This window comes from Mytilus galloprovincialis, chromosome 2, assembly GCF_965363235.1.
Source record: "Mytilus galloprovincialis chromosome 2, xbMytGall1.hap1.1, whole genome shotgun sequence".
NCBI classification, from domain to species: Eukaryota; Metazoa; Mollusca; class Bivalvia; order Mytilida; family Mytilidae; genus Mytilus; species Mytilus galloprovincialis.
The window spans coordinates 74383652-74410769 of NC_134839.1; the positions used below are offsets into that span (position 1 = coordinate 74383652).

Genomic DNA, 27118 nt, shown 5'->3' on the forward strand with positions numbered 1-27118 from the left:
TACTATTATAGATAGAGATAAGCTGTAAACATTAATAATGTTTAGCAAAGTAAGATCTACAAATAAGTCAATATGACCAAAATGGTCAGTTGACCCCTTAAGGAGTTATTGCCCTTTATAGTCAATTTTTAACAATTTTCATTATTTTGGTAAATTTTTGTAAATTTTTACAAAATATTTTCCTCTGTAACGAAAGGGCCAAGTTTATTATAGATAGACAAAATTGTAAGTAGCAAGAATTTCAGTAAATAAAGATCTACAAACACATCACCATCACCAAAACACAATTTGTCATGAATCCATTGTGTAATTTGTTTTATATGCACATAGACCAAGATGAGGGACACAGGTTCTTAAGAGCCTCTAGTTTTTCAAATTATAAGATTTTGAATTCATTGAACTTTTGTGAAAATTTTATATGTATACAGCACATATAGTGTTACCCATGCTAAAAACCACTCAGATATTTATTCTTTGCAGAATATTTTAGTAAAGACCAAAAGATATGCATATAAGATTGTTATGCCCAACCTAAAAGTAATAAATACAAGGAATATTTCAATTTTATTTTAGATGTAAATTCCAAGGAATATCACCTCCAGTGAAGAGAGGTAAAGATGATTTTGACCCTGGAGCAAAATACCACATTCCTGCCAATGTCCCATACATCAGGTCAGACTATATAATGTGAATTAGGCAATAAAGGCTAGAAATGAGATTCTCAAAATGAGTAGATACTGAAAATGCAGAAATTATAGCATGTTTTTATTATTGCTATGCTTTTTAAAGGACCAAAATGTAAGATTAGTTATTAAAATTTAAAATGTCTTTATTTTTTATACACATGATACCTGCAATTTTAGTACCAGTAACCACTTTATGATAGAAGTGAACACTTAAATATAATTTATAATGTGGCATTTGATCCTGCCATCCTCTAATTTTTGAAAACATTGATTGCTATGTTATTACATATTCTATGACCAAGTATTTTTATTTTTAGATATTTTGTAAGTTTTGTGATACAGTTCCAGTTCCACGAAGCTTTATGTAATGCTGCTGGGCACAAGGGACCTCTGTATCAGTGTGATATTTACCAGTCCAAGGAAGCTGGCAAACTTTTAGGGTATGTACTCAGTAACTGTGAAAGAGTTGGATTGTATTATAGTTTACTGACATGAACAGGGAAAAAAAGAATTTGATTTAGTTACAGAAGAAACAAGACAAGATGAAACAACGGGTAACATACCAATAAATATTTGCTTAATGTTATTAGGATATCTTTTACCTCTAAACTTGGTTATATAATGCATGGAAATATGCAGATGTTAGGCAACAAAATAAACTATACACCTGGATAAATTATTGCACACTGAACCATTGAAAACAATGTAAAATGACATGAGTGTAAGATGTGTTTAATTTGGGTTTTGCCAAATACTTTTAATCCATGTATGTTTTAAAACTGTTAGAAATGATAACTTTAACACACATTTTCTGTATCAGATGTTTAGTTTGCTGTAAAAATTACGTTTATAAAATGTCGGTATAAAAGACAAGACAAAGCTTGAATAACTTTTACAGTACAGCTCTAATGATGCGTCTCTCTAGTCTTAATTTTGCCTGAAATGTAAGTTAATAACATAAATTCAATTTTAAACTATCAATGGATTTAAAGTATTTGGTAAAACCCAAATATACACATTCTATAATTATATCATTTTACATTGTTTTCAATGGAAGTGTTGCAATATTTTTTTCCAGGTGTATATTAAAAATGTATTGGTTATCTAAGATTTTCAAATTACAGATTAAATACCTTATATTAATCAATGGTCTCCTAAAATGGCTAAAAACTGAGCAGAAGATGGTCATTTTACATAAAATACATATCATTATGATAATTAGGTTAAAATTAGGTTAGCCAGAACAAGACCCATTATGATATGTAATTACTTACTATAGGTACTGTGAACAAAGGAAGCTAATTGCAACAGGTAAAATTAGGTCTCCGAAACTACTTCAACAATGAGCAAAACCTGTTACACAATAGTTAGCTATAAATGACTCTGACATTAGAAAAAGTGGAACTGTTCCAACAAGAAAACCAGCTGCCTGAATAAGGATAAAATATATTAATGAAATACAAATATGACAGACATAAACCAACCACAGCTGATTTATAGGCTCTCAAGAGAGCTCACCACTATGCTTCATTTAAGACAGTGATGTACCAGCCTAACATAAGAATCAGCTTGATTCCTTGGATGTGGACAAAGCCCTCAAAAACAAATAACTTTAAGAAAAAGACACTAGGTACTAATTTAAGAGTAATCCCAGTTACTGAAAGCTAGTTCAAAACCAATAACAACTATCAAATCAATCATGTTCTCCCAGACTAAATTACTAATCATTACACACTGACAGTAACATTTTTTTGTTTTCTCAGGGACATGCTTAGACTTGGATCATCCAAACCCTGGCAAGAAGCCATGGAGCAGATTACTGGACAGAGATCAATGAGTGCCAAGTCTTTGATGAAATACTTTGAGCCTCTAACTAAATGGCTGACTGAACAGAATGCTGATGGTGATGACATTGGCTGGGGAGAAGAATGTCCTGATCCTGTCTCAGTAGAAACAGATATTAACAAGGCCAAGAAGTGGTTAGAAAACTATGATGCAAAGGCTCAGATTGAGTACAATAAAGCTACTATTGCTGACTGGAACTATGCTGCTAATATAACTGATGTAAACCAACAAAAACAGGTATTATATCCTTTACATTACTGTACATTTTTCTGTGTCAGAGTCTTGAGTATTTGTGACACCATTCTGTCAATTTTTCCAAAGTCACAGATTATTTATGACTGTTTACTCATTAATTTGTTTATATTTGGTACAATGTTTATCAGGGTAATCCATTCAGTTCCTGGACACCTGGCTTAGATGTTGCTGTTCCCTTGGCACCATCTTATGGTGTTTATATTTCACAGCTCGTTCGCTATGCACGTGTCTGTTGTGACGTTTTTGATTTTAACAAACGCAATCTATGCATTACTGGTAAATTATTAAACCAGGGATATCGTAACTATATAAATTACTTAACACCTAAACTAAATTTTTCCATAGATATAAAGATTTGGTTTTGAAGTTTGGTTGTACCTGTAGAAAACTTATTCAAATGGGATAGCACATCCTCATTTGACAGAAATGTTGTTAACCGTGCCCGGAAATTTAGAAATGATCCTTGTAAACTTATCGCTCCTTTAAATAAACTTATTCTAAAAGGTGACCAACTCAACACTGTAATAAGACCATTGAATATTGTTTTTATTGGTATAAATATTGATTTTGTTATTAGTAAATTAAAAGCAAACTAAATATTACTAGTATGTTATATACATATACACATTCATGGATCTACAATCTGTCGATACCCGTAACTTGGCATTGCACAAGGTCATGTTTTTCTCTGACTGTTTATGACGTCTTTACACTAAATCCATTGGATGTTGGATGTGTATGGATTGATAGTTTAGTCTTAGATGCATGATTTTTTTATTAGTTGTAAGTGGCTTTGAACTAGCTTTCAGATAACTGCAAGTACTCTCAGATCTGTTTCTAGTGTCTTTTTGTTGTCAGGATGTACAAGTACCCGGCCACGTCCACTTGTATTTTTGTCCATCTGATGAGTTAAGCCTTTTTCAACTGATTTTTAGCTCACCTTGTCCTGCGTCTGTCGTCGTTAACTTTTACAAAAATCTTCTCCTCTGAAACTGCTGGGCCAAATTTAATTAAACATGGCCAAAATCATTATTAGGGTATCTAGTTTAAAAATTGTGTCCGGTGACCCCCCCCCCCCCCAACCAACCAAGATGGCCGCCATGGCTAAAAATAGAACATAGGGGTAAAATGCAGTTTTTGGCTTATAACTCAAAAACCAAAGCATTGAGAGCAAATCTGACATGCAGTAAAATTGTTCATTAGGTCAACATCTATCTGCCCTGAAATTTTGAGATGAATCGGACAACCCGTTGATAGGTTACTGCCACTGAATTGGTAATTTTAAGGAAATTTTGCTGTTTTTGGTTATTATCTTGAATAATATTATAGATAGAGATAAACTGTAACAGCAAAAATGTTCAGCAAAGTAAGATGTACAAATAAGTCAACATGACCAAAATGGTCTGTTGACCCCTTTAGGAGTTATTGCCCTTTATAGTCAATTTTTAACCATTTTTCGTAAATCTTAGTTATCTTTTACAAAAATCTTCTCCTCTGAAACTACTGGGCCAAATTAAACCAACCTTAGCCACAATCATCATTCAGGTATCTAGTTTACAAATTGTGTCCGGTGACCTGGCCAACTAACCAAGATGGCTGCCATGGCTAAAAATAGAACATAGGGGTAAAATGCAGTTTTTGGCTTATCACTCAAAAACCAAAGCATTGAGAGCAAATCTGACATGTGGTAAAATTGTTTATCAGGTCAAGATCTATCTGCCCTGAAATTTTGAGATGAACCGGACAACCCGTTGATAGGTTGCTGCCCCTGAATTGGTAATTGTAAGGAAATTTTGCTGTTTTTGGTTATTATCTTGAATAATATTATAGATAGAGATAAACTGTAAACAGCAAAAATGTTCAGCAAAGTAAGATCTACAAATATGTCAACATGACCAAAATGGTCTGTTGACCCCTTTAGGAGTTATTGCCCTTTATAGTCAATTTTTAACCATTTTTATCTCACTTGACCTGAAAAGTGAGCTTTTCTCATCACTTGGCGTCCGTCGTCCGTTGTCTGTAAACTTTTACAAAAATCTTCTCCTCTGAATCTACAGGGCCAATTTTAACCAAACTTGGCCACAATCATCCTTGGGGTATCTAGTTTAAAAAATGTGTCCAGTGACCTGGCCATCAAACCAAGATGGTCGCCATGGCTAAAAATAGAACACAAGGGTAAAATGTATATTTTGGCTTATATCTTTGAAACCAAAGCATTTAGAGCAAATCTGACACGGGGTAAAATTGTTGATCAGGTCAAGATCTATCTGCCCTGAAATTTTCAGATGATTCGGACAACCTGTTGTTGGGTTGTTGCCCCTGAATTGGTAATTTTAAGTAAATTTTGCAGCTTTTGGTTATTATTTTGAATACTATTATAGATAGAGATAAACTGTAAACAGCAATAATGTTCAGCCAAGTAAGACCTACAAATAAGTCAACATGACCAAAATTGTCAGTCAACCTCTTAAGGAGTTGCCCTTTATAGTCAATTTTTAACAACTTTTCGTCATTTTTTGTAACTTGTACAAAAATCTTCTTCTCTGAAACTACTAAGCCAAATTTAACTAAACTTGGTCGCAATCATCATTTTGGTATATAGTTTTAAAAATGTGTCCGATGACCCCGCCTACCAAACAAAATGGCCGACATGGCTAAAATTAGAACATAGTGGTAAAATGCTGTTTTTGCTATATATCTTTAAAACTAAGACATTTAGAGCAAATCTTTCAAGATTTAAATGTCCATCAGAATAAGAAATATCCCCTCGAAAATTTTCAGATGAATCCCACAACCCGTTTTTGGGTTGCTGCCCTAAAATTGGTAATTTAAAGGAAATTTTGCAGTTTTTGGTAATTATCGTGAATACCATTATAGATAGAGATAAACTGTAAACAGCAATAATGTTCAGCAAAGTAAGATCTACAAATAAGTCAACATGACCAAAATTGTCAGAGGACCCCTAAAGGAGTTATTGCCCTTTATAGTCAATTTTTAACAACTTTTCGTCATTTTTGTAACTTGTACAAAAATCTTCTTTTCTAAAACTTGGCCAAATTAAACCAAACTTGGCCACAATCATTACTAGGGTATCTATTTAAAAAAAAGTGTCTAATGACCCCACATACCAACCAAGATGGCCGACATCAGTAACTTCAGTAACAGGTGAGCGACACAGGCTCTTGAGAGCCTCTAGTTATAGTTTGTTCTTATGTTGTACTGTTATACCACTGTCTCAGGTCAGGGGAGGGTTGGGATCCCGCTAACATGTTTAACCCCGCCACAGTATTTATGTATGTGCCTGTCCTAAGTCTGGAGCCTGTAATTCAGTGGTTGTCGTTTGTTTATCTGTTACATATTTGTTTTTTGTTCATTTTTTAGCTCACCTGGCCCAAATTGCCAAGTGAGCTTTTCTCATCACTTGGCGTCCTTCGTACGGCGGCGTCGTCGTCGTCCATTGTACGTCGTCGTTAACTTTAACTGACAACCTGTTGTTGGGTTGCTGCCTCTAAATTGGTAATTTTAAGGAAATTTTACTGTTATTGGTTACTATTTTGAATATTATTATAGATAGAGATAAACTGTAAACAGCAATAATGTTCAGCAAAGTAAGATATACAAAAAAGTCAACATGACCGAAATGGTCAGTTGACCCCTTTAGGAGTTATTGCTCTTTATAGTCAATTTTTAGCCATTTTTCGTAAATCTTTGTTAACTTTTACAAAAATCTTCTCCTCTGAAACAACTGGGCCAAATTAAACCAAACTTGGCCACAATCATCATTGGGGTATCTAGTTTCAAAAATGTGTCCAGTGACCCGGCCAACCAACCAAGATGGCCGCCACAGCTTAAAATAGAACATAGGGGTAAAATGCAGTTTTTGGCTTTTAACTCAAAAAACCAAAGCATTTAGAGCAAATCTGAAAGGGGTTAAATTGTTTATCAGGTCAAGATCTATCTGCCCTGAAATTTTCAGATGAATCGGATAACCCATTGTTGGGTTGCTGCCCCTGAATTGGTAATTTTAAGGAATTTTTACTGTATTTGGTTATTATCTTGAATATTATTATAGATAGAGATAAACTGTAAACAGCAACAATGTTCAACAAAGTAAGATTTACAAATAAGTCAACATGACCGAAATGGTCAGTTGACCCCTTTAGGAGTTATTGCCCTTTATAGTCAATTTTTAACCATTTTTCGTAAATCTTAGTAATCTTTTACAAAAATCTTCTCCTCTGAAACTATGGGGCCAAATTAATCCAAACTTGGCTACAATCATCTTTGGGGTATCTAGTTTAAAAAATATGTCCGGTGACCCGGCCATCAAATCAAGATGGCCGCCACAGCTAAAAATAGAACATAGGGGGTAAAATGCAGTTTTTGGCTTATAACTCTAAAACCAAATCATTTAGAGCAAATCTGACAATGGACTAAATTGTTTATCAGGTCAAGATCTATCTGCCCTGAAATTTTCAGATGAATCGAACAACTCGTTGTTGGGTTGCTGCCCCTAAATTGATAATTTTAAGGAAATTTTGCTGTTTTTGGTTATTATCTTGAATACTATCATAGATAGAGATAAACTGTAAACAGCAATACTGTTCAGCAAAGTAAGATTTACAAATAAGTCAACATGATCGAAATGGTCAATTGACCCCCTAAGGAGTTATTGTCCTTTATAGTCAATTTTTAACAATTTTCATAAAATTTGTAAATTTCTATTAACACTTTCCACTGAAACTACTGGGCCAAGTTCATTATAGATAGAGATAATTGTAAGCAGCAAGTCTGTTTAGTAAAGTAAGATGTACAAACACATCAGCATCACCAAAACACAATTTTGTCATGAATCCATCTGCGTCCTTTGTTTAATATTCACATAGACCAAGGTGAGCGACACAGGTTCTTTAGAGCCTCTAGTTTATACAAATAAGGCCTTTAGTTTTCTCATTTGAATTGTTTTACATTGTCATATCAGGGCCTTTTTTAGCTGACTATGTGGTATGGGCTTTGCTCATTGTTAAGGGCCGTAGGGTGACCTATAGTTGTTAATGTCTGTGTCATTTTGGTCTCTTGTGGATAGTTGTCTCATTGGCAATCATACCACATCTTCCTTTTTATACGACCGCAAAAATTTTAATTTTTCGTCGTATATTGCTATCACGTTGGCGTCGTTGTTGTCCTGCGTCGTCTTGCATTTTATTACCACAAAAGGAAGGTTGGGATTGATTTTGGGAGTTTTGGTCCCAACATTTTAGGAATTAGGGGCCAAAAAGGGCCCAAATAAGCATTTTCTTGGTTTTCGCACTATAATTTTAGTTTAAGTAAATTGAAATCTATGAAATTTTGACACAAGGTTTATGAAAACAAAATGAAGGTTGGGATTGATTTTGGGAGTTTTGGTTCCAACAGTTTAGGAATTAGGGGCCAAAAAAGGGCCCAAATAAGCATTATTCTTGGTTTTCGTACAATAACTTTAGTATAAGTAAATAGAAATCAATGAAATTTAAACACAAGTTTTATGAACACAAAAGGAAGGTTGGGATCGATTTTGGGAGTTTTGGTCCCAACAGTTTAGGAATTAGGGGCCAAAAAGGGGCCCAAATAAGCATTATTCTTGGTTTTCGCACCATAACTTTAGTATAAGTAAATAGAAATCTGTGAAATTTAAACACAAGGTTTATGACCATAAAAGGAAGGTTGGGTTTCATTTTTGGAGGTTTGGTCCCAACAGTTTAGGAATAAGGGGCCCAAAGGGTCCAAAATTGAACTTTGTTTGATTTCATCAAAAATTGAATAATTGGGGTTCTTTGATATGCCGAATCTAACTGTGTATGTAGATTCTTAATTTTTGTTCCTGTTTTCAAATTAGTCTAAATTAAGGTCCAAAGGGTCCAAAATTAAACTAAGTTTGATTTTAACAAAAATTGAATTCTTGGGCTTTTTTGATATACTGAATCTAAACATATACTTAGATTTTTGATTATGGGCCCAGTTTTCAAGTTGGTTCAAATCAGGATCCAAAATTATTATATTAAGTATTGTGCAATAGCAAGAAATTTTCAATTGCACAGTATTCAGCAATAGCAAGAAATCTTCAATTGCACAGTATTGTGCAATAGCAAGCAATTTTCAATTGCAGAGTATTGCGCAATAGCAAGAAATCTTCAATTGCACAGTATTGTGCAATAGCAAATATTTTCAATTGCACAGTATTGCGCAATAGCAAGAAATATCTAATTGCACAATATTGTGCAATAGCAAGAAATTTTCAATTGATTGGAGTTATCTTTCTTTGTCCAGAATAGTAGTTGAATCAACTTAAATCATTGTTTTATACAAAATACAATGTATATTCACTTTTACTACCAACTGATAAATTAAAACAATCTTTACCATTCAGTGATAACAAGCACTTTATTTTACATTTTAATATTTTATGATGTATTTAAATGAGTAGTTATTGTTGCAAACTCCATTAGGAATTTGAATTGAGATCAGTTTTGGAAAAAGGGAAAAGGGGATGTGAAAAAAAAAGGGGGGGGGGGTTAAATTTTTCTCATTTCAGATTTCATAAATAAAAAGAAAATTTCTTCAAACATTTTTTTGAGAGGATTAATATTCAACAGCATAGTGAATTGCTCAAAGGCAAAAAAAATATTTTAAGTTCATTAGACCACATTCATTCTGTGTCAGAAACCTATGCTGTGTCAACTATTTAATCACAATCCAAATTTAGAGCTGAATCCAGCTTAAATGTTGTGTCCATACTTGCCCCAACTGTTCATGGTTCAACCTCTGCGGTCGTATATAGCTGCGCCCTGCGGAGCATCTGGTTATATATTATCTTTTTACGGATTGATTTCTCATAAATAAATTATTCTTAGCAGCACCAAAGTATGTAGAAGTAGTTTTACCAAAAAATACTGAGTTCATTAATTTTTATGCACCATTTATGGGCATTATGCTTTCTGGTCTATGCGTCTGTTTGTATGTCCGTTCGTTTGTCTGTTTGTCTGTTTGTTTGTCCTTCATTGGTTCGTTCGTCCGTCTGTCTCGTTTCAGGTTAAAGTTTTGGTTAAAGTTTTTGGTCGAGGTAGTTTTTGATGAAGTTGAAGTCTGATCAACTTCAAACTTAGTAAACATGTTCCCTATGATATGATTTTTCTTATTTTAATGCCAAATTAGATATTTGATCCCATTTTCAAGGTCCATTGAACATAGAAAATGATAGTGCAAATGGGGCATCCGTATACTTGGGACACATTCTTGTTTGTTTATGATTTTAGCTTGAAGCAAAAGATGTATTTGCACAGTTCCAGCAGGAGATGGCAAAGGGGGCATCAGAATTTGACTGGAAAACATTTCCAGCTGACATGGAACGTCAGTTCAGTAAGATTTCAGATATTGGAACAAGTGCTTTGTCTGACAAATCAAAACTTAGAGAGGTAAGTTTGAAATTTTCTTTTCCAAATATAAGATGAATTTTGAAGAAAACATTTTAACATTTTGTATAGGAAAAAATGTATATACAGAAGTTTTATTGAGATTTGGATTAAGGAAGTATCAGTTTTTAAGCAAATATATACAGATAAGGGTGACTCTCCTACTTAATATTCCTTAGTTTGTAAATGTTACATTTTAGAATTACCTTGAAAAAAACCCAGATGAAAGTTTTGCATTGAATGTATTAAATGTAGAATTTCTTTCTTAAAATGATTATCTACAGAGTGAAAGAATATTTCTCCCAAAACTGATATTTGAGATATGACATATGATCTTTCAAAACAGTCCTTTACTTTTATATCTCTAATAGTCCTTGAGATATCTGTAAACAGTTTCATTTTTGAATGTAGTATTTTGAAAAAAATATTGAATCTATTTGTTTTAGATGAATAAAGCCCAGTCTGACATAGAAGGTATCTATGGCAAAGGAACTGTGTGTATGTCAGAAGATAAATGTCTGTCTTTGGAACCAGGTTGGTACACATTCACATATAAATCTTGTATAAATAAGAATCAATGTATAGTGGGATTCTTTGTGTCAAATTTTAAAGAAACTAGCACTATTATTTAATTTTATATTCTGCTTGATAGATGAAGTCTTGTCACTGAATTCTGATTAAAAAATTTCACAGCTTAAGGAGGCTCCAGGGTACAAAAAAATCAGTAAAAATTGAAACATATTCTTTTTCATTATAAATTTTATTTATAACACTGATATTTGTTACTTTATGATATGGTACAAAAATCAACCAAAAAAATCAATTTGTTTTGGCCCCAGATGATTTTTAAAATGTTTATATCATTGAAAAAGCTCGGTGACCTATATCGATATTATTTTATTCAAATAAACTTTACTTAAACTAAACTATTGTAAAATTTAAGCGATTTCTGTAATTTAGTTTTTTTTTTATTTTGATATTTCTTTTTTTTCTCTCCCATTAGTCCAACAGAAAAAACGTACCTTAATAAAAATGCATGCTTCTTTCAAAGACAGATTGTGAGCTTAAATTTACGGTGACCCCATATTTTTATTTTATTTTTCCATTAAGTATAGGATAAAGTTTACTTATAGAAAATATAGGGAAATCTTATGTTTAAAACAAATACCCGTGAGCCTCCTTAAAGCCAGTCTGCTTTGTCAATTGATTTAGAAGTGGAAAAGTTGTCATTTGATCATGGAATCAAGGGCTATGGGAAGAAGGAGCAGATAAACAGGTCATTCTAGTTTAGGGATCACAAGGAGGTGTTCTGCTTTGTTTTGGAGTTATCCTTGATGTTTGAGTTGATCTATTTAGACAGCTTGTACAATGTGAAACATGAGTGTATTATAAAAAAGTTTAGTATGTGGATAAGTATTTTAAAATAATTTAATCTGTATTCTTAATCAAATTCATAGTTAATTTCTGATTCCAGATTTATTAGAACTGATAGCTACATCAAGGAATTATACAGAGCTTTTGACAGCCTGGAAAGGATGGAGGGATAATACAGGAAAGAAAATGAAGTCAGATTATGCCAGATTTGTACAACTCAGTAATGAGGGGGTCAGAGAACTAGGTAAATTTATTATACATTAAGAATTGAATAACATAGGATAAACAAATACACATTTTAAAAAATAATGCAGTTTTTCTAGCTCAGCTTGTGAAGGATGATAATATATTTATTCTGAATGGAATGTTTTTAAGCCCTATTTATTGGCATTATGTTTTTCTGTCTATGCATCTGTTTGTCCGTCCGTCCGTTTCTTCGTCCATTTGTTAGGTTAAAGATTTTGGTCAAGGTAGTATTTGATCATTTTGATGAAGTTGAAGTCAAATAAACTTGAAACTTAGTAATGCCAAATTAGAGTCTTGACCCCAATTTCATGGTCCACTGAACATAGAAAATGATAGTGCAAGTGGGGCATCCATGACTTCCGTGTACTATTGACACATTCTTGTTTACTAGTAATTCATAGGAGTTGCAACAAAGAAAGGGTTACATTTGTATACCCCCTGTCTGTCTTTTGTCCACCTGTACATAATGCTTTTTTGTTGTGTTTTTTTTTTCTCAATCAGCAACTACGTGATATAACTTCTTGATATATGGCTTTTAGTTTCATCAGGTTACACCATACTGTGTGACCTGTTCAACTTCAGTTCCTTCAATTGTTAATTAATAAACTGAACAGCTTTAAACAGGCATTCAAATGAGTAAAACAGGAATTCAAATGAGTAAAACAGGCATTCAAATGAGTAAAACAGGCATTCAAATGAGTAAAACAGGCATTCAAACAATACAGATGTATATTAAGAACATCTATGACAATATAAGAGGAGCATAAAATCCCCAAGAATATTTTTAAGAAGTTGCCAGTTATATTTCCTTTGATGGTAATATTAATTAATAACAACAGGATATGAAGACACAGGTGATTACTGGAGATCTTGGTATGAATCTCCTACATTCCAAGAAGATTTAAAGGACCTGTTAGAGGAGTTACGTCCCTTGTATGAACAGTTACATGGATATGTAAGGGGTAAACTGATGGAACAATATGGAGCAGAACATTTCTCTGAGTCAGGACATATCCCTGCACATTTGTTAGGTTAGTGATGTATAAATATATAGATTAGTTTGTTCAGTTAAGCAGTTTATCCTTACTATATTAATGTATGTTTGTTAATTCAGAAATTAAGGGAAAAAAAATACGAGCTACTATTTGAAATTGTTTTGTAGATTATTTCAAGAATTTTCTTCATTCTTTATATTTAAAATTAAAAATATTAAAAAAAAAGATGACTTTCTTTTGGTAAAAGAAATTTCACTATGTAATAGTCCATTTGCCAATTACCGATTTGATTCTGTTATTACACACTTTTTAAACGAATTACCTCCCTTTGTAACTTGTAGACTGGTTCTATACTGGACAAAATTGGCTATTGCCAATGCAAAGCATGATGAATTGAAAGTGATGTATCGGCGGTTTAACTAACTTTTCATGGAAAATAATTTCTGATATCAAAAGTATTAAGCTGAACAACAAATTAATGTAATTAAAAAATTTGAAAACCTTAAAGATTACTCATATTCATACAGATAAATTTGCTCTTTCTGATAGCTCTCCATTGTAAATAAAAATTAATGTCCGTCACAAGGGAGACAACTTAAATAGGGATCTCTAAATACAGGGTCAATAACAGTAATTGGCAATGGACTATTCTAAGGGACTTAATATTATCATAAGAATAAATATACATTGGATTATTATTTCAGGCAATATGTGGGCCCAAGAATGGAATAATATTTATGATATCGTTATGCCATACAAAGGAAAAGTTAGTGTGGACATCACTCCACAACTCAGGGCTCAGGTAGGATGTTGTATAGAGGCTAACAGTTACATTATTTTGTATCAAAAGAGAAAAACAAGCAAAACCATTTATTAGAAGGAAATAGATTTAAGGATGTTTGCTTGTCATGTTTTGGAATTTTTGTCCGATTTTCGAAATCCTCTGGTTTTATCCATTTCGGAATGCCTTAAAAATGTTTGCCCATGAACCCCCATTTTTCTTTTTATAAATCTTTTACATGTATTATTTTAAGCCATTTGTAAAAGTTTTATAAAATTTTACTTATTTTATAGTAGTTTTTGAGAACTCTAAGTAGTCAATGATGAAGCTGTGAAAAATTAAGAGAGAACATTTTCCCGCCAAAATTCTAATGGCTTATATCTCGAAAACAAGCACATTGACTCCTATATTCTTTTTGCTTTTTTTATTCCTCAATTAACCCCCTATCAATATATACTAGTTTTATGGAAAGCTATTCATTTTGAAACTGAGCAGTGAACTTCCTTAAAAACAAAAAAACATGTTACATTGTCCATAACAAGGGCATTTTACACCTGATACTTACATTAGGTATATTTCATTTACTAAATGCATCACTTGCATACCTGTCAACCTGTGACAATGAAAATTCAGGTCATGACCTGCATTGCAGAATCAAATCTCAGGTCATAACGCGTACGAACTTTTTCGAGCTGAATTTCAGTATTTATGGTACATTTTCTTATAATGTATATGAAAGATACCAAAACATGAATGCATGTTCACTTGGTTAAGTCATTTTAAATCTTATTAATTATTTCATTCCACTTGAGAGATTTATATAAATTTGTGTAACACAGTCTTATGTTCTTTGTTTGAGAATACTGTTTTTTTTTTTGTTTTTTTTTTTTTTATCTTTATGACTACTGCCTTTATTGTTATTAAACATAACATCTTTCAACATATAAGGAAATTAGACTATGATAAAATATAGTTATACAGTTAAAGGAAGTGTAAATGTAAAAAATAATTTTCAACTTTTTTTTAAAAATTGTATAAACGTATAAAAATAATGAAAAGTTATTTTTCAATATGTATTTGAATTTTATATTTTTATGATTTAATCTTTTTCACCCGTAAAACGTTAATATAAGGAATAATTTTGAATGGTGACAAATAAGGGGAAATAACTCTTAGTTAAAATATGTTTGTAAATAAAAAGTGAAATTTATTTACGACCTAAAGCTAAGGTAATTGGTGTTCATTAACAGTGTGTTTGACACCAAAGCTGTCAGATGAAGCCATGCACTTAATGGGTCCCTTAATTTGACAGATTACATAGCTAGATGAACTTCCTGTTCATGGAAGAATTACGAATTTGCCGGTATTTCAAAGGAATATTACTTATGAAATCATCTCAAGGCTAAGAAATACGGGTGAAATCGGGTCATTTTCGAAATTCCCGGGTTATTTCAATGACTTGGCGGGTGTCCCGGGTGATCCCTCAGAATTGTGAAAATCTCGGGTCACACCCGCAGAATACGGGTCAGTTGACAGGTATGTCACTTGTGTCAATGGTGTGTTTTTATGCCCCATTTATAGGCATTATGCTTTCTGGTCTGTGCTTCTGTTCGTCAGTCCATTTGTTCATTTGTTTGTTTGTTCGTCCGTTCGTTTGTCCGCTTCAGATTAAAGTTATTGGTAGAGGTAGTTTTTGATGAAATTGAAGTCCAATCAACTTGAAACACTCCGGGTGAATCATATCATAAGGAACATATATGTTCCTTATGATATGATCTTTCTAATTATTATGTCAAATTAGAGATTTTACCCCATTTTCACAGTCCACGAACATAGAAAATGATAGTGCAGATGTGGTATCCATGTACTATGGACACATTCTTGTTTTTTATATATGTTAGGCCTTATGGATGTAAACCAGAAACTTGATGCACTCAATTTTTTGTCATATTGGTTAACAGAGAGGGGCTCTTTTGCTACCATAAAAGCTTGAGCAAAGCCTTGAACTGTGTTTCATTCTTAGCTTAGAAAAATAATGTCCTAGAAATGTTGGAAAATTAGCAATAATCCAGTTTAAACCCTTGAATTTGTATTTGTCTAGAGCATTGTTTTTAAATTTGAGTTTTTCCCTCTCGCAATGCTGCATTTAGAATTACTTGTACAGTCTCTTGAATGTGGTTAAGAGGTGAGGAATGACATTATTGATAAAATGATTAAAGGGAAAATTTGTGATTTTTTACTTATGGTTTAAATATCTTCATTATGACATAATATATACATTCACAAAATTTTATCGCTATATGTGCAGTAATTAAGGAGAAATTCATTAGTTAATGAGAAAATATTAACTTCTTCCTGTAGGTCGTGACATTTCTCCTGGTTTTTGCATGCTGAGATTTAAAATACAATCATTTAAAGTCTTGGTTTTTAATCATATTTTACCGTTATCTTAAGCGTGCCGATGACTAATGCTATATCTAATAACCATCCGATAATAAGAAAATAAAACGCACAAACATGCAGTTGTACACATTCATGAGAAAAAGTTATATTTACCGTATATATTTCGATTTATTTTTGTAGACAGCACAAGAAATTATCATAATTATTTTTTTTGCTTAGATATACTTTTTGAGACTGATAAAGTGAATAAATTAAAGTATATAACTGAAACTGTTACGACAGTATATAGGTTTACGCTTATTGACCTTTTACTATCTACGCTATGACTTGATTTATGCGATGTGTGTATTATTCTCCGACAATACTCGTGAAGGACCTGTATAAAGGTGAAATGTTATTTACAGAATTAGCTTAGCCTCTAGGGCACACCGTGCCAGGTGCGACTGTCTATTCGGATCAGTGGGTTATAAGACAGGCGGTCAAGTTTAATACAAAAATTTAAAATACATTTTCAAGGTGTTGACAAATACAAGTGAATCGCTGTGGAATTTTTAATTATATTTGGTGCTATTATTTTATTTGAATTCAAAGAAGTTACTAAACTAACAAATGAACCGATTAAAGTCTGGAAATTAAAATAAGTTGTTGGAATGAAATGATATACACCCTTATCATTTATTTATATTTTTTAAAAAGGGAAAATAAAACTAGTTTTAATTGTCCTAAATAGGCAAAAAATGTACGGGAACACTTAAATTTAGACATTTGAAAGCCATGACCAAATTAAAGGTGTTCCTGTATTACATTTTTACTTCTAGCGTTTGGCATTAAATTTAGCTGATACCACTATAACACATAGTCTCAGATTCTTGTGAGGTCAAAAGGAGTTATGGGGTATAGTCCGAAGTTTCCTAATTGATATTCTTATTTCATATTTAAAATAAATGAACAATTATAAAAAAACGGCATTCATTTTGAAATATAGCAATGTTTTCTAGAGTGAAAATGAAGTCACATATGTGAGGGTATAAACGGGACGAACTGATTAGAAATAACGGGACCAACAATTATATATAAAACGGAAGAATAGGTGCTGAAATATAAATAAAAGTAAAATTTAATTTATATATCATGGAGATTTGGTCTTTACTTATTCTAATAACCACTCTTAAATTTTGTTAGATTTTGTACACAGGCTGTATATCACGAACAGTTTTATATTGGTATGGTATAAATTTTAAAAGTTTTACCTGTGCACACCTGGTTCACTCGCAAACATGCACATGATTCATTGACCTTGTTCATTGTGTATTAGATTAAGCAGGCCTGCCAGGAAGTCGACAGTTAGAATACCCGAATATGTCATTTTTAGCTCACCTGACCTGAAAGGTCAAGTGAGCTTTTCTCATCACTTGGCGTCCGTCGTCCGTAAACTTTTACAAAAATCTTCTCCTCTGAAACTACTGGGCCAAATTTAACCAAACTTGGCCACAATCATCCTTGGGGTATCTAGTTTAAAAAATGTGTCCAATGACCTGGCCATCAAACCAAGATGGCCGCCAGGGCTAAAAAAAGAACGCAGGGGTAAAATGTATATTTTAGCTTATATCTTTAAAACCAAAGCATTTAGAGCAAATCTGACATGGGGTAAAATTGTTGATCAGGTCAAGATCTATCTGCCCTGAAATTTTCAGACAAATCGGACAACCTGTTGTTGGGTTGCTGCCCCTGAATTGGTAATTTTAAGGAAATTTTGCAGTTTTTGGTTATTATCTTGAACAGACCTGCCAACTTTTCAAAATGCCCATGGGGGTTTTGCGTGCAAGATGGCTCTCATAGTCCTACAAAACCTTTAAGGGGGCTTTCAAATATATTCTAATGTTGTTTTTTGGCTTCTTTATACTTTTACTAGCCTATAGCCATTGTAAAATAAATTGTTTTGTTTAAATTGTGGACACAATTGCTCTTTTAAAATTTCCATTTGGGAGCCTCCATGGGGGAAATCCCCCGCAAATAGTGACAGTTGGCAGGTATGCTTGAATACTATTATAGATAGAGATAAACTGTAAACAGCAATAATGTTCAGCAAAATAAGACCTACAAATAAGTCAACATGACCAAAATTGTCAGTCAACCCCTTAAAGAGTTGTTGCCCTTTATAGTCAATTTTAACAACTTTTTCGTCATTTTTTGTAACTTGTACTAAAATCTTCTTCTCTGAAACTACTGGGCCAAATTTAAACTAACTTGGCCACAATCATAATTGTGGTATATAGTTTAAAAAATGTGTCCGATGATCCCACCTACCAAACAAAATGGCCGACATGGCTAAAATTAGAACATAGTGGTAAAATGCAGTTTTTGCTTTATATCTTTGAAACTAAGACATTTAGGGCAAATCTTTTAAGATTTAAATGTCCATCAGAATAAGATCTATCCCCTCACAAATTTTCAGATGAATCCTACAACATGTTGTTGGGTTGCTGTCCTAAAATTGGTAATTTTAATGAAATTTTGCAGTTTTTGGTTATTATCTTGAATACCATTACATGTATAGATAGAGATAAACTGTAAACAGCAATAATGTTCAGCAAAGTAAGATCTACAAATAAGTCAACATGATCAAAATTGTCAGAGAACCCCTTAAGGAGTTATTGTCCTTTATAGTCAATATTGAACAACCTTTTGTCATTTTTGTAACTTGTACAAAAATCTTCTTTTCTAAAACTATGGGCCAAATTTAACCAAACTTGGCCACAATCATTACTAGGGTATCTATTTAAAAAAAAAAGTCTACTGACCCCGCCTACCAACCAAGATGGCCAACTGGCAACATCAGTAAAGTAAGGTGAGCGACACAGGCTCTTGAGAGCCTCTAGTTACAATTCCCTGGTAATTACCGGTATCAAACCATGCTGATTACAAGAAACAAGTTTTTGAATGTTGGTCAAGTTAGATCAAAACCCCTAATATTCTAAAAATATAAGTTATAAAAAAGCATTTACATGTCGCGCCGTATCTCAAAAATAGTTTAATGATTATTGCTTAAAACTTTACACACTTCTTTGTTATATTAATCTAAAGATCTGTATACTTTTTGGTTTTGATTCAAAATTTTATTTTAGTGATATTTAAATATTTGTAAAAAAAAAAGAGGGGGGGGGGGGGGGGGGTTCACATGTCCCACCGTATCTCAAAAACAATATATGGTTATTGCTTAAAACTTTCTCAGAAACTATATGATTATTTCATTAAACTTCCACACCAGACGTCGGGCGTATCATGCACTCATGGCGCAGCTGTTTATTTCTCTCACTTTATTGTGACTACTTTAACATTATCATAGCATAATTCCTATATAATACTTGAAACTGTATCTCGCTGCCATAAATGTAAATTTAGTGACAAGCTAAAACCAATGAAATTGAGAATGGAAATGGGGAATGTACGATTTTAAGTCATTAACAGCTTTTCAACTTGACTTCACCATTGTATGCTGAATATTTAACCCTCTAAAAAAATTAAGATTACTTGTAAAATGTTTTTTGAAATATTCTTATCAACCTTAGTGAAGCACTACTTGATTTGATGATTTTGGAAACTGTATGTAGACTTCTTCCATTAGGTCCAAGGACACAGTTATCGTCCTTTGGTTTTCGTTGTCTACGAATATAGTCCCTAGTGTAAACAGTGTATAACTTGCATGTTTTATTTGATACACTTTCCCAATTTATTTCTTGATATTAAATGCATGAAATAATAAGTAGGGGGATGTATTTACATGTTAAAAAAAATTGGGTGCTGAATCTTTATGTTAAGTAGTGATTTGGTCCAGTTCAAAAAGGTCAAATTTTATCACGTCTGAATCTGTCAAAATGAATTTTACACCCCCTTAACACAGAATTGTCAATATTTTGAGTTAGAGCTGGTAGAAGTTTCTATAATTTTGATATTATTTGTCTCACTGGTAGTACACTTACACTGTAAAAATCTTTTTTAGAAAGAGCAGGTGCGATTTTTTTAATTTGAATTTATTGTCTAAAAGAAATGCACTACGAAATAACTGTGTTCTCCGGCCTAAGAGATGGATTCCTGAAATCTAGATTTTGTACTTTGGCAACTTTCCTGAATGATTTGCTGGTTTCAATTTGTCAAACTCAATCAAAGTAAGGGATTTACATCTTTGGTTTCCAGAAATTCTGTTAAAATGTGCCATTTTGGCATTCTACGGCTATAATAAGCATTTTAAAGCAGTTTACATTTTATGCCTAAGAGGCATGCTGACTTTCTATCTGACAGCTTTTTTGTTCCTGATATTTGTGTTTCTATGCTTAAATCAATTTTATTTAACCATTTGTGAACTCTGAATATAGAGAAAAGTAGATTATCACAGAAAAAAAGTGCAGCATATTTTGTATTCATGGCCCTGGTTAAACAGCCTAATTGATGTATGTAAAATGTGAAGAGCTTTGTACATCAAATCTGTAGTCCATCACAAATATTTCACTAAATCTGTAAAAAAAAGCACTTTACTATATTCAGTACACCTTACTCCTTTCATAGGCTACCATATTTTTTTTCTGTATGATAGTAAGTGGTCCAAATTTATGCCTATTGAGACTAAAACTAAATGCAAGTTTTCCTTTGAAAAGTGAAAAAAATGGCCATCAGACCATATTGTCATTCAAAAAATTTAAATGCAAGAGTCCTTTTGCAATTAGACTTCTTGTATCATAACACCTAAGTATAGAAATGAGCAAAAAGTAACACATTTTCATTTCTGATAGCTTCTGTGTTCATTTCTATATGTCAATATGGGTTACCGCCTAAATTGACTCTAAATAATTCTCAGTACTACATAGCCAAAGACCATTTTATACTCATACGGTATGCTTTTTGTAACTTTTCTAATATATGAAAGAATAATTTAGGCTTAAAAAACTTCAAAAACTTCAACTTGGCTGAGAAAAATGCATATTTATATAAGGCTTCCCTGAATTGGAAAATCTCTATTTTCAGGCATAGGCTCATATAAATTTGACTTTGGAATAATTACAATATATCTGATAAATAAAATGAGTGTTCAGATGCTTTTAATACTTAATATATAATATTCAAGAGCATTTAAAAAGCAAATTTTTGCAAAATTTCAAATTTTTAGGCCAAAATCTTGACAGTTGAAGATATTTAATTTATACGTCAAAAATAAACATCCAAATGTCAATACTAAAATGACCCTAGTTTCTCTAATATATGCCATATGGCCATGAAACTTGGCAAACTATCTCATAATTGCCTAAGCTTAGGTTATGCAAAGTTTTATAAAGATTGGTCAAGTCTTTCTGTCCTATTAGGTCCAAGGACACAGTTATCGTCCTTTGGTTTTCGTTCTCTACGAATATAGTCCCTAGTGTAAACAGTGTATAACTTGCATGTTTTATTTGATACACTTTCCCAATTTATTTCTTGATATTAGATGCATGAAATAATAAGTAGGGGGATGTATTTACATGTTAAAAAAAAATGGGTGCTGAATCTTTATGTTAAGTAGTGATTTGGTCCAGTTCAAAAAGGTCAAATTTTATCACGTCTGAATCTGTCAAACTGAATTTTACACCCCCTTAACACAGAATTGTCAATATTTTGAGTTAGAGCTGGTAGAAGTTTCTATAATTTTGATATTATTTGTCTCACTGATAGTACACTACACTATAAAAATCTTTTTGAGAAAGAGCAGGTGCGATTTTTTTTAATTTGAAGTTATTGTCTAAAAGAAATGCACTACGAAATAACTGTGTTCTCGGGCCATTACTTGGTCGGGTAGAACATCCATCAGCTTGACAAGTCATTTTAACACTTGATTAACGCACATGTCATGCTGGGTACTAGGACTTTGCAGTAATTAGATATTCATGGTCATTAGTTTTCAAGATGGCATCTTCCCGAGAATTAAGAGTCGATTTTATCACTTATCTAGACGAATAAACCTTTAATATTTTTGGAATATGCTTATTTATGTAGGATGAACATAATATCAAATTTTATTTTTTTTCGAATTTTCCCTTTAACTATTGTAGAATTATACAGTTGAAAGAATGTTTAGAACAGCAGAAGAATTCTTCAAATCCTTAAACCTAACAGCAATGCCAGATTTATTCTGGAAGAACTCTGTGGTGAAGAAACCAAAAGATAGAGAAATTGTCTGTCATGCCTCGGCTTGGGATTTCTATGACCAAAAAGATTTCAGGTATTAAGTATGCAATTATTAGTCCCCTACCAACAAAGTTGAAGGGGTCTTTAGGTTTGCACTCTGTCTGTCTGTCTGTCCATCCTTCAGTCTGGCAACTTAGTTTTCGACACTTTTTGTCTTCGTGCTTGAAGATATAAGTTGATATTTGGTTTATTGTTTTATCATGACATGTTACAGATAAACCTCAATTTTTTATCTGTTCTGATAATTTTGTGCAAAGTTATGGTCCTTGGACTTAGAAAATTCACTCAAATAATAAGGGTTTTTTTTTTCCCTTAATGCTTGAAGAGATTGATTTGAAAATTGGTATATAATTTTATCATGACAAGTTCTTATTTTGTTCTGGTCTGATGATTTTGAGCAGAGTTATGGTCCTTAAATTTTACTTAAAAAATCAGTCCGTCATCTGTCGTCTAACTTTTACAAAAATCTTCTCCTCTGAAACTACAGGGCCAAATTAAACCAAACTTGGCCACAATCATCATTGGGTATCTAGTTTAAAAAATGTGTCTGGTGACCAGGCCAACCAACCAAGATGGCTGCCATGGCTAAAAATAGAACATAGGGGTAAAATGCAGTTTTTGGCTTATAACTCAAAAACCAAAGCATTAAGAGCAAATCTGACAGGGGTAAAATTGTTCATCAGGTCAAGATCTGTCTGCCCTGAAAATTTCAGATGAATCGGACAACCCATTGTTGGGTTGCTGCCCCTAAATTGGTAATTTTATGGAAATTTTACTGTTTTTGGTTATTATCTTGAATATTATTATAGATAGAGATAAACTGTAAATAGCAATTATGTTAACCCTTTCAACGCTACACAAAAAAATAGAAAAATGGCTGCTGCTGCTGCATTTTTTTTGTGTTCATTCATTAGAACAGTATATTCTTTTCAGACTGCTGTATCTTTTTTATTATAAGATATACAGAGAAAGTCAATGAAAGTTATTGCATGAAAAATGCTCAGGAGAGTATGAACTGTAATGTTAGGCAGTTATTTCCGTAAAATTTTAATCAGGTTACCTGCATTTTCAGGTAATTAACAGGTAAAAGGTGTAATTTATTACATTTGTGTTGAATTTTGAATAAAAACTACTTTTCGTCTTCATCTATTTTGTTGTTTTATCTGCCATATAATAAAGAAGACACCAATTGCTCGATTCCATAGCATATTGCACCATACACAACGTATTATGTAATCGTGGCACAAATCAGTGGCTCCGTCCTCAAAATTTTCAGTCAACCTCCTTTTTCCCCCCTTTTCCTACTTCTTGTAATTATCAATCAAATCATATTTCCCACTTGAATTGAATGTAATAAACACATTGAGATAACAAGAAACCTTTTAACTAATCTTCGTTGTCAGTTTCGCCATAGAAATGCTGAAATATTTCCATATTTACAGCTTCGTTTCTGATTTCCGCCATTTGCATTTGTCAAAATATTTGTTTTTATTTTCCTTCAAATTTCCTTCTACTGCATGATTTTACAATAGAAATTGCCGTGATTTCAAGAGCAAATGAGACCTTGTATATCCTCGATTCATACAACATTTTGTACAAGGAAAAATTAGAGAGGACCCGAATGAAAACCGAATGGTTTAAGAGTCCTTATGAAAAATCTGTTGTCATCGCGGCATATGCCGCGAATAGCAGTGGTGGACGGCGTATGTCATCGCGGCATATGCCGTGTATAGCATTGAAAGGGTTAAGCAAAGTAAGATTTACAAATAAGTCAACATGACCGAAATGGTAAGTTGACCCCTTTAGGAGTTATTGCCCTTTATAGTCAATTTTTAACCATTTTTCGTAAATCTTAGTAATCTTTACAAAAATCTTCTCTGAAACTACTGGGCCAAATTAATCCAACCTTGGCCACAATTATCTTTGGGGTATCTAGTTTTAAAAATGTGTCCAGTGACCCGGCCAACCAACCAAGATGGTGGCCGCGGCTAAAATTAGAACATAGGAGTAAAATGCAGTTTTTGGCTTATTACTCAAAAACTAAAGCATTTAGAGCAAATCTGACATGGGGTAAAATTGTTTATCAGGTCAAGATCTATCTGCCCTGAAATTTTCAGATGAATCGGACAACCCATTGTTGGGTTGCTGCCCCTAAATTGGTAAAATTATCTTGAATATTATTATAGATAAAGGAAAACTGTAAACAGCAATAATGTTCAGCAAAGTTAGATTTACAACTACGGCAACATGACTGAAATGGTCAATTGACCCCCTAAGGAGTTATTGTCCTTTATAGTCAATTTTTAACAATTTTCATAAAATTTGTTAATTTTTACTAACATTTTCCACTGAAACTACTGGGCCAAGTTCATTATAAATAAAAATAGTTGTAAGCAGCAAGAATGTTCAGTAAAGTAAGATGTACAAACACATCACCATCACCAAAACACAATTTTGTTTTGAATCCATCTGCTTCCCTTGTTTAATATTCACATAGACCAAGATGAGTGACACAGGCTCTTTAGAGCCTCTAGTTTTGTCATGCGTGAAGTTATTGACTTAATATTTATATATAGTTTACACCATGACAACTTATAAATCAAGTTAGAATTTTGTTCCAATATAATGAATTTTTAACTGGTAGGGGACTATGTAAGGGCAATACTCACAGAATGTTTGTTTTACTTCTATTTATAAACTATTGTTTTCCCATCTACTGTAGCCAACAAGGCCTTGAATTATTTGTCAAAAAAGTTATAAAAAAGCATGAATTATTAATGTTCACCTATTACAGTCAACTATTATATTATATCAGTAATTATGATTGTATTAAATAAGATATATGTAAAAAGGGGTTATCAATATCAATCTTATCTGGTTATGTTTTGGGAACATGGGAAAAAGAAGTTTGGGATTCATTAATGAATGTGTTGTGTATTAAGCCCATGTGGTGTATTGAGCAGACTTACGTGTTATCACTTTACATGGATTGTCTGTATAAAACTATTTGATCATCTCACCTAAAGCCAACATGCCAATTTAAATCATACTCTGGCATTAGTAATATATAGACATTTTTTGTATTGTAGAAGGTCTCATTTATTGACAACTGAATATAAAATATGGCTGTCAGAGGTAATAATATGACCTGTTTTAAAAACATGTTCTTTTCAAACTTGTTTTGAAAATTTATAAAATTGATAATTAGAAAAACATCTACAAATGATCCATATAGTTTGTGACCCATTTATTTCAGAATTAAGATGTGCACAGATATTACAATGGAACATTTAGTAACTATCCATCATGAGATGGGACATATACAGTACTACCTACAGTATAAAGATTTACCAGTAGTGTACAGAGATGGAGCTAACCCTGGTAAGTAACCATGGCTACGTAAATAGGACATGTACAATTTCAAAATAGAGACAACTTATAGTAAACAAAGATGGAGCCAACCCTGGTAAGCCATCACAGTTACATAATATGATAGCTCAGATAGGTCTGTTTACAACAACTTTCTACATTAATCCACATTACTAGTCCCCCCCCCATCCCCCCCCTTAATCCCCCCCCCAAATCCTCCCTATATATTGCTCCTTATTCTATTTAGGGACTTGGTTGCGAATACTTAGATGCCTTCCTTTTTGAGGCCCGAACCAATACAGTGCAAATGAAGCATCTGTTTTATACTAATCAGAGATCAGTAAGGGGCCCAAGATATGTTAACTGGTTCTTAGCTAGAAGTATAAACTGAACAAACACAGGTTTGGGACAAAGAACCACAGTTTAATATTTTCTTTGCATATCAATAAAGCAATACATGTATACATAATTACAAACAAAGCAAATTCCAGTTGAAAATCTGTGGTCCTCCTAACACAAAGTACATAATAACTGTGAGTTCTTTTGAAAACATTACTACTCTACTTATTAACAATATATTTTAATAAAAGGCTGAAATGACATAGCAATAAAGTAAAAACTATCTTCTAGGGAGCGGAGGGTGGGAATAAATAATTTCCCAGAAAATTTGAATGTCTGCTCAAAGCAAGCGTTGCTTTCAGAATAATTATGTGCTTTTGCCTAAAACATAAGCCCTGTTAATTAAGCGCTGATTGGTTAATTCAAATGCAGTGTTAATTTTGATTGGTTAATTAGGATAATCTCGAAAAGCAATTAGTAAACGAGATTTCACATGCAGCAGCAACTGGGAAACCCCCAAGCTGATTGGACCAAATAGCAGACAGGGATTCCCAATTAAAATTATATGTACCGGCATTGCACAAAAATGTATTGTGTATTAATAATCTATTTATACAAAATAGTTCCATTGAAAACGGTCAGACAACTTATTATAGGAGTTATTGCCTTTGAATGAGTATATTTACCATTTGTTTTTACATTTTTCCTTATGTATAAGAAAAAGATAGGTACAAACTCAAAAAACAAAATTAATCAGTAAGACCAGACATACAATTAACTCAACATTGCTGAAATCGTTAGACGACTCCCAATTGGAGTGTTTGCCCTTTAGTGATAAATTTTTACATTTTTTTGCCTTCTAACCTTAAATTAAAAATTAATAGTAGATAGGTAGAGATTTAAAATTTAATGATCAGCAAGTCAAGATCTACTAAGTCATCATAGAGAACACTGACAACTCTTTATTGAAGTAATCGGTCTTTACGCAATCAAAATTAAAAAGCAAGCCACAACTTCCAAGGTAATACTCATGTTATCTTATGATATATCTTTAAATTTATTCAGAGAAGCTAATCAATTGAATCAGGTTTATAAAGATAAGTTCAGAATACCAATATTTTAAAACTATTTCTATATCATATGGCCTGATTTCCCTCATAAAAC

General features: G+C 32.7%; 1 protein-coding gene across 1 annotated transcript in view; it reads left to right on the plus strand.

Moving 5' to 3' along the window:
• LOC143064370 (uncharacterized) overlaps positions 1-27118 on the plus strand; it is a 101719-nt gene that overhangs the window by 34728 nt on the left and 39873 nt on the right. The window contains exons 22-31 of the mRNA XM_076237143.1: positions 574-672; positions 1004-1126; positions 2450-2768; positions 10079-10237; positions 10681-10768; positions 11709-11852; positions 12694-12885; positions 13554-13651; positions 22111-22280; positions 25503-25627. Of these exons, the coding sequence (XP_076093258.1) occupies positions 574-672; positions 1004-1126; positions 2450-2768; positions 10079-10237; positions 10681-10768; positions 11709-11852; positions 12694-12885; positions 13554-13651; positions 22111-22280; positions 25503-25627 (1517 nt within the window). The remainder of the gene's footprint in view (positions 1-573; positions 673-1003; positions 1127-2449; positions 2769-10078; positions 10238-10680; positions 10769-11708; positions 11853-12693; positions 12886-13553; positions 13652-22110; positions 22281-25502; positions 25628-27118) is intronic.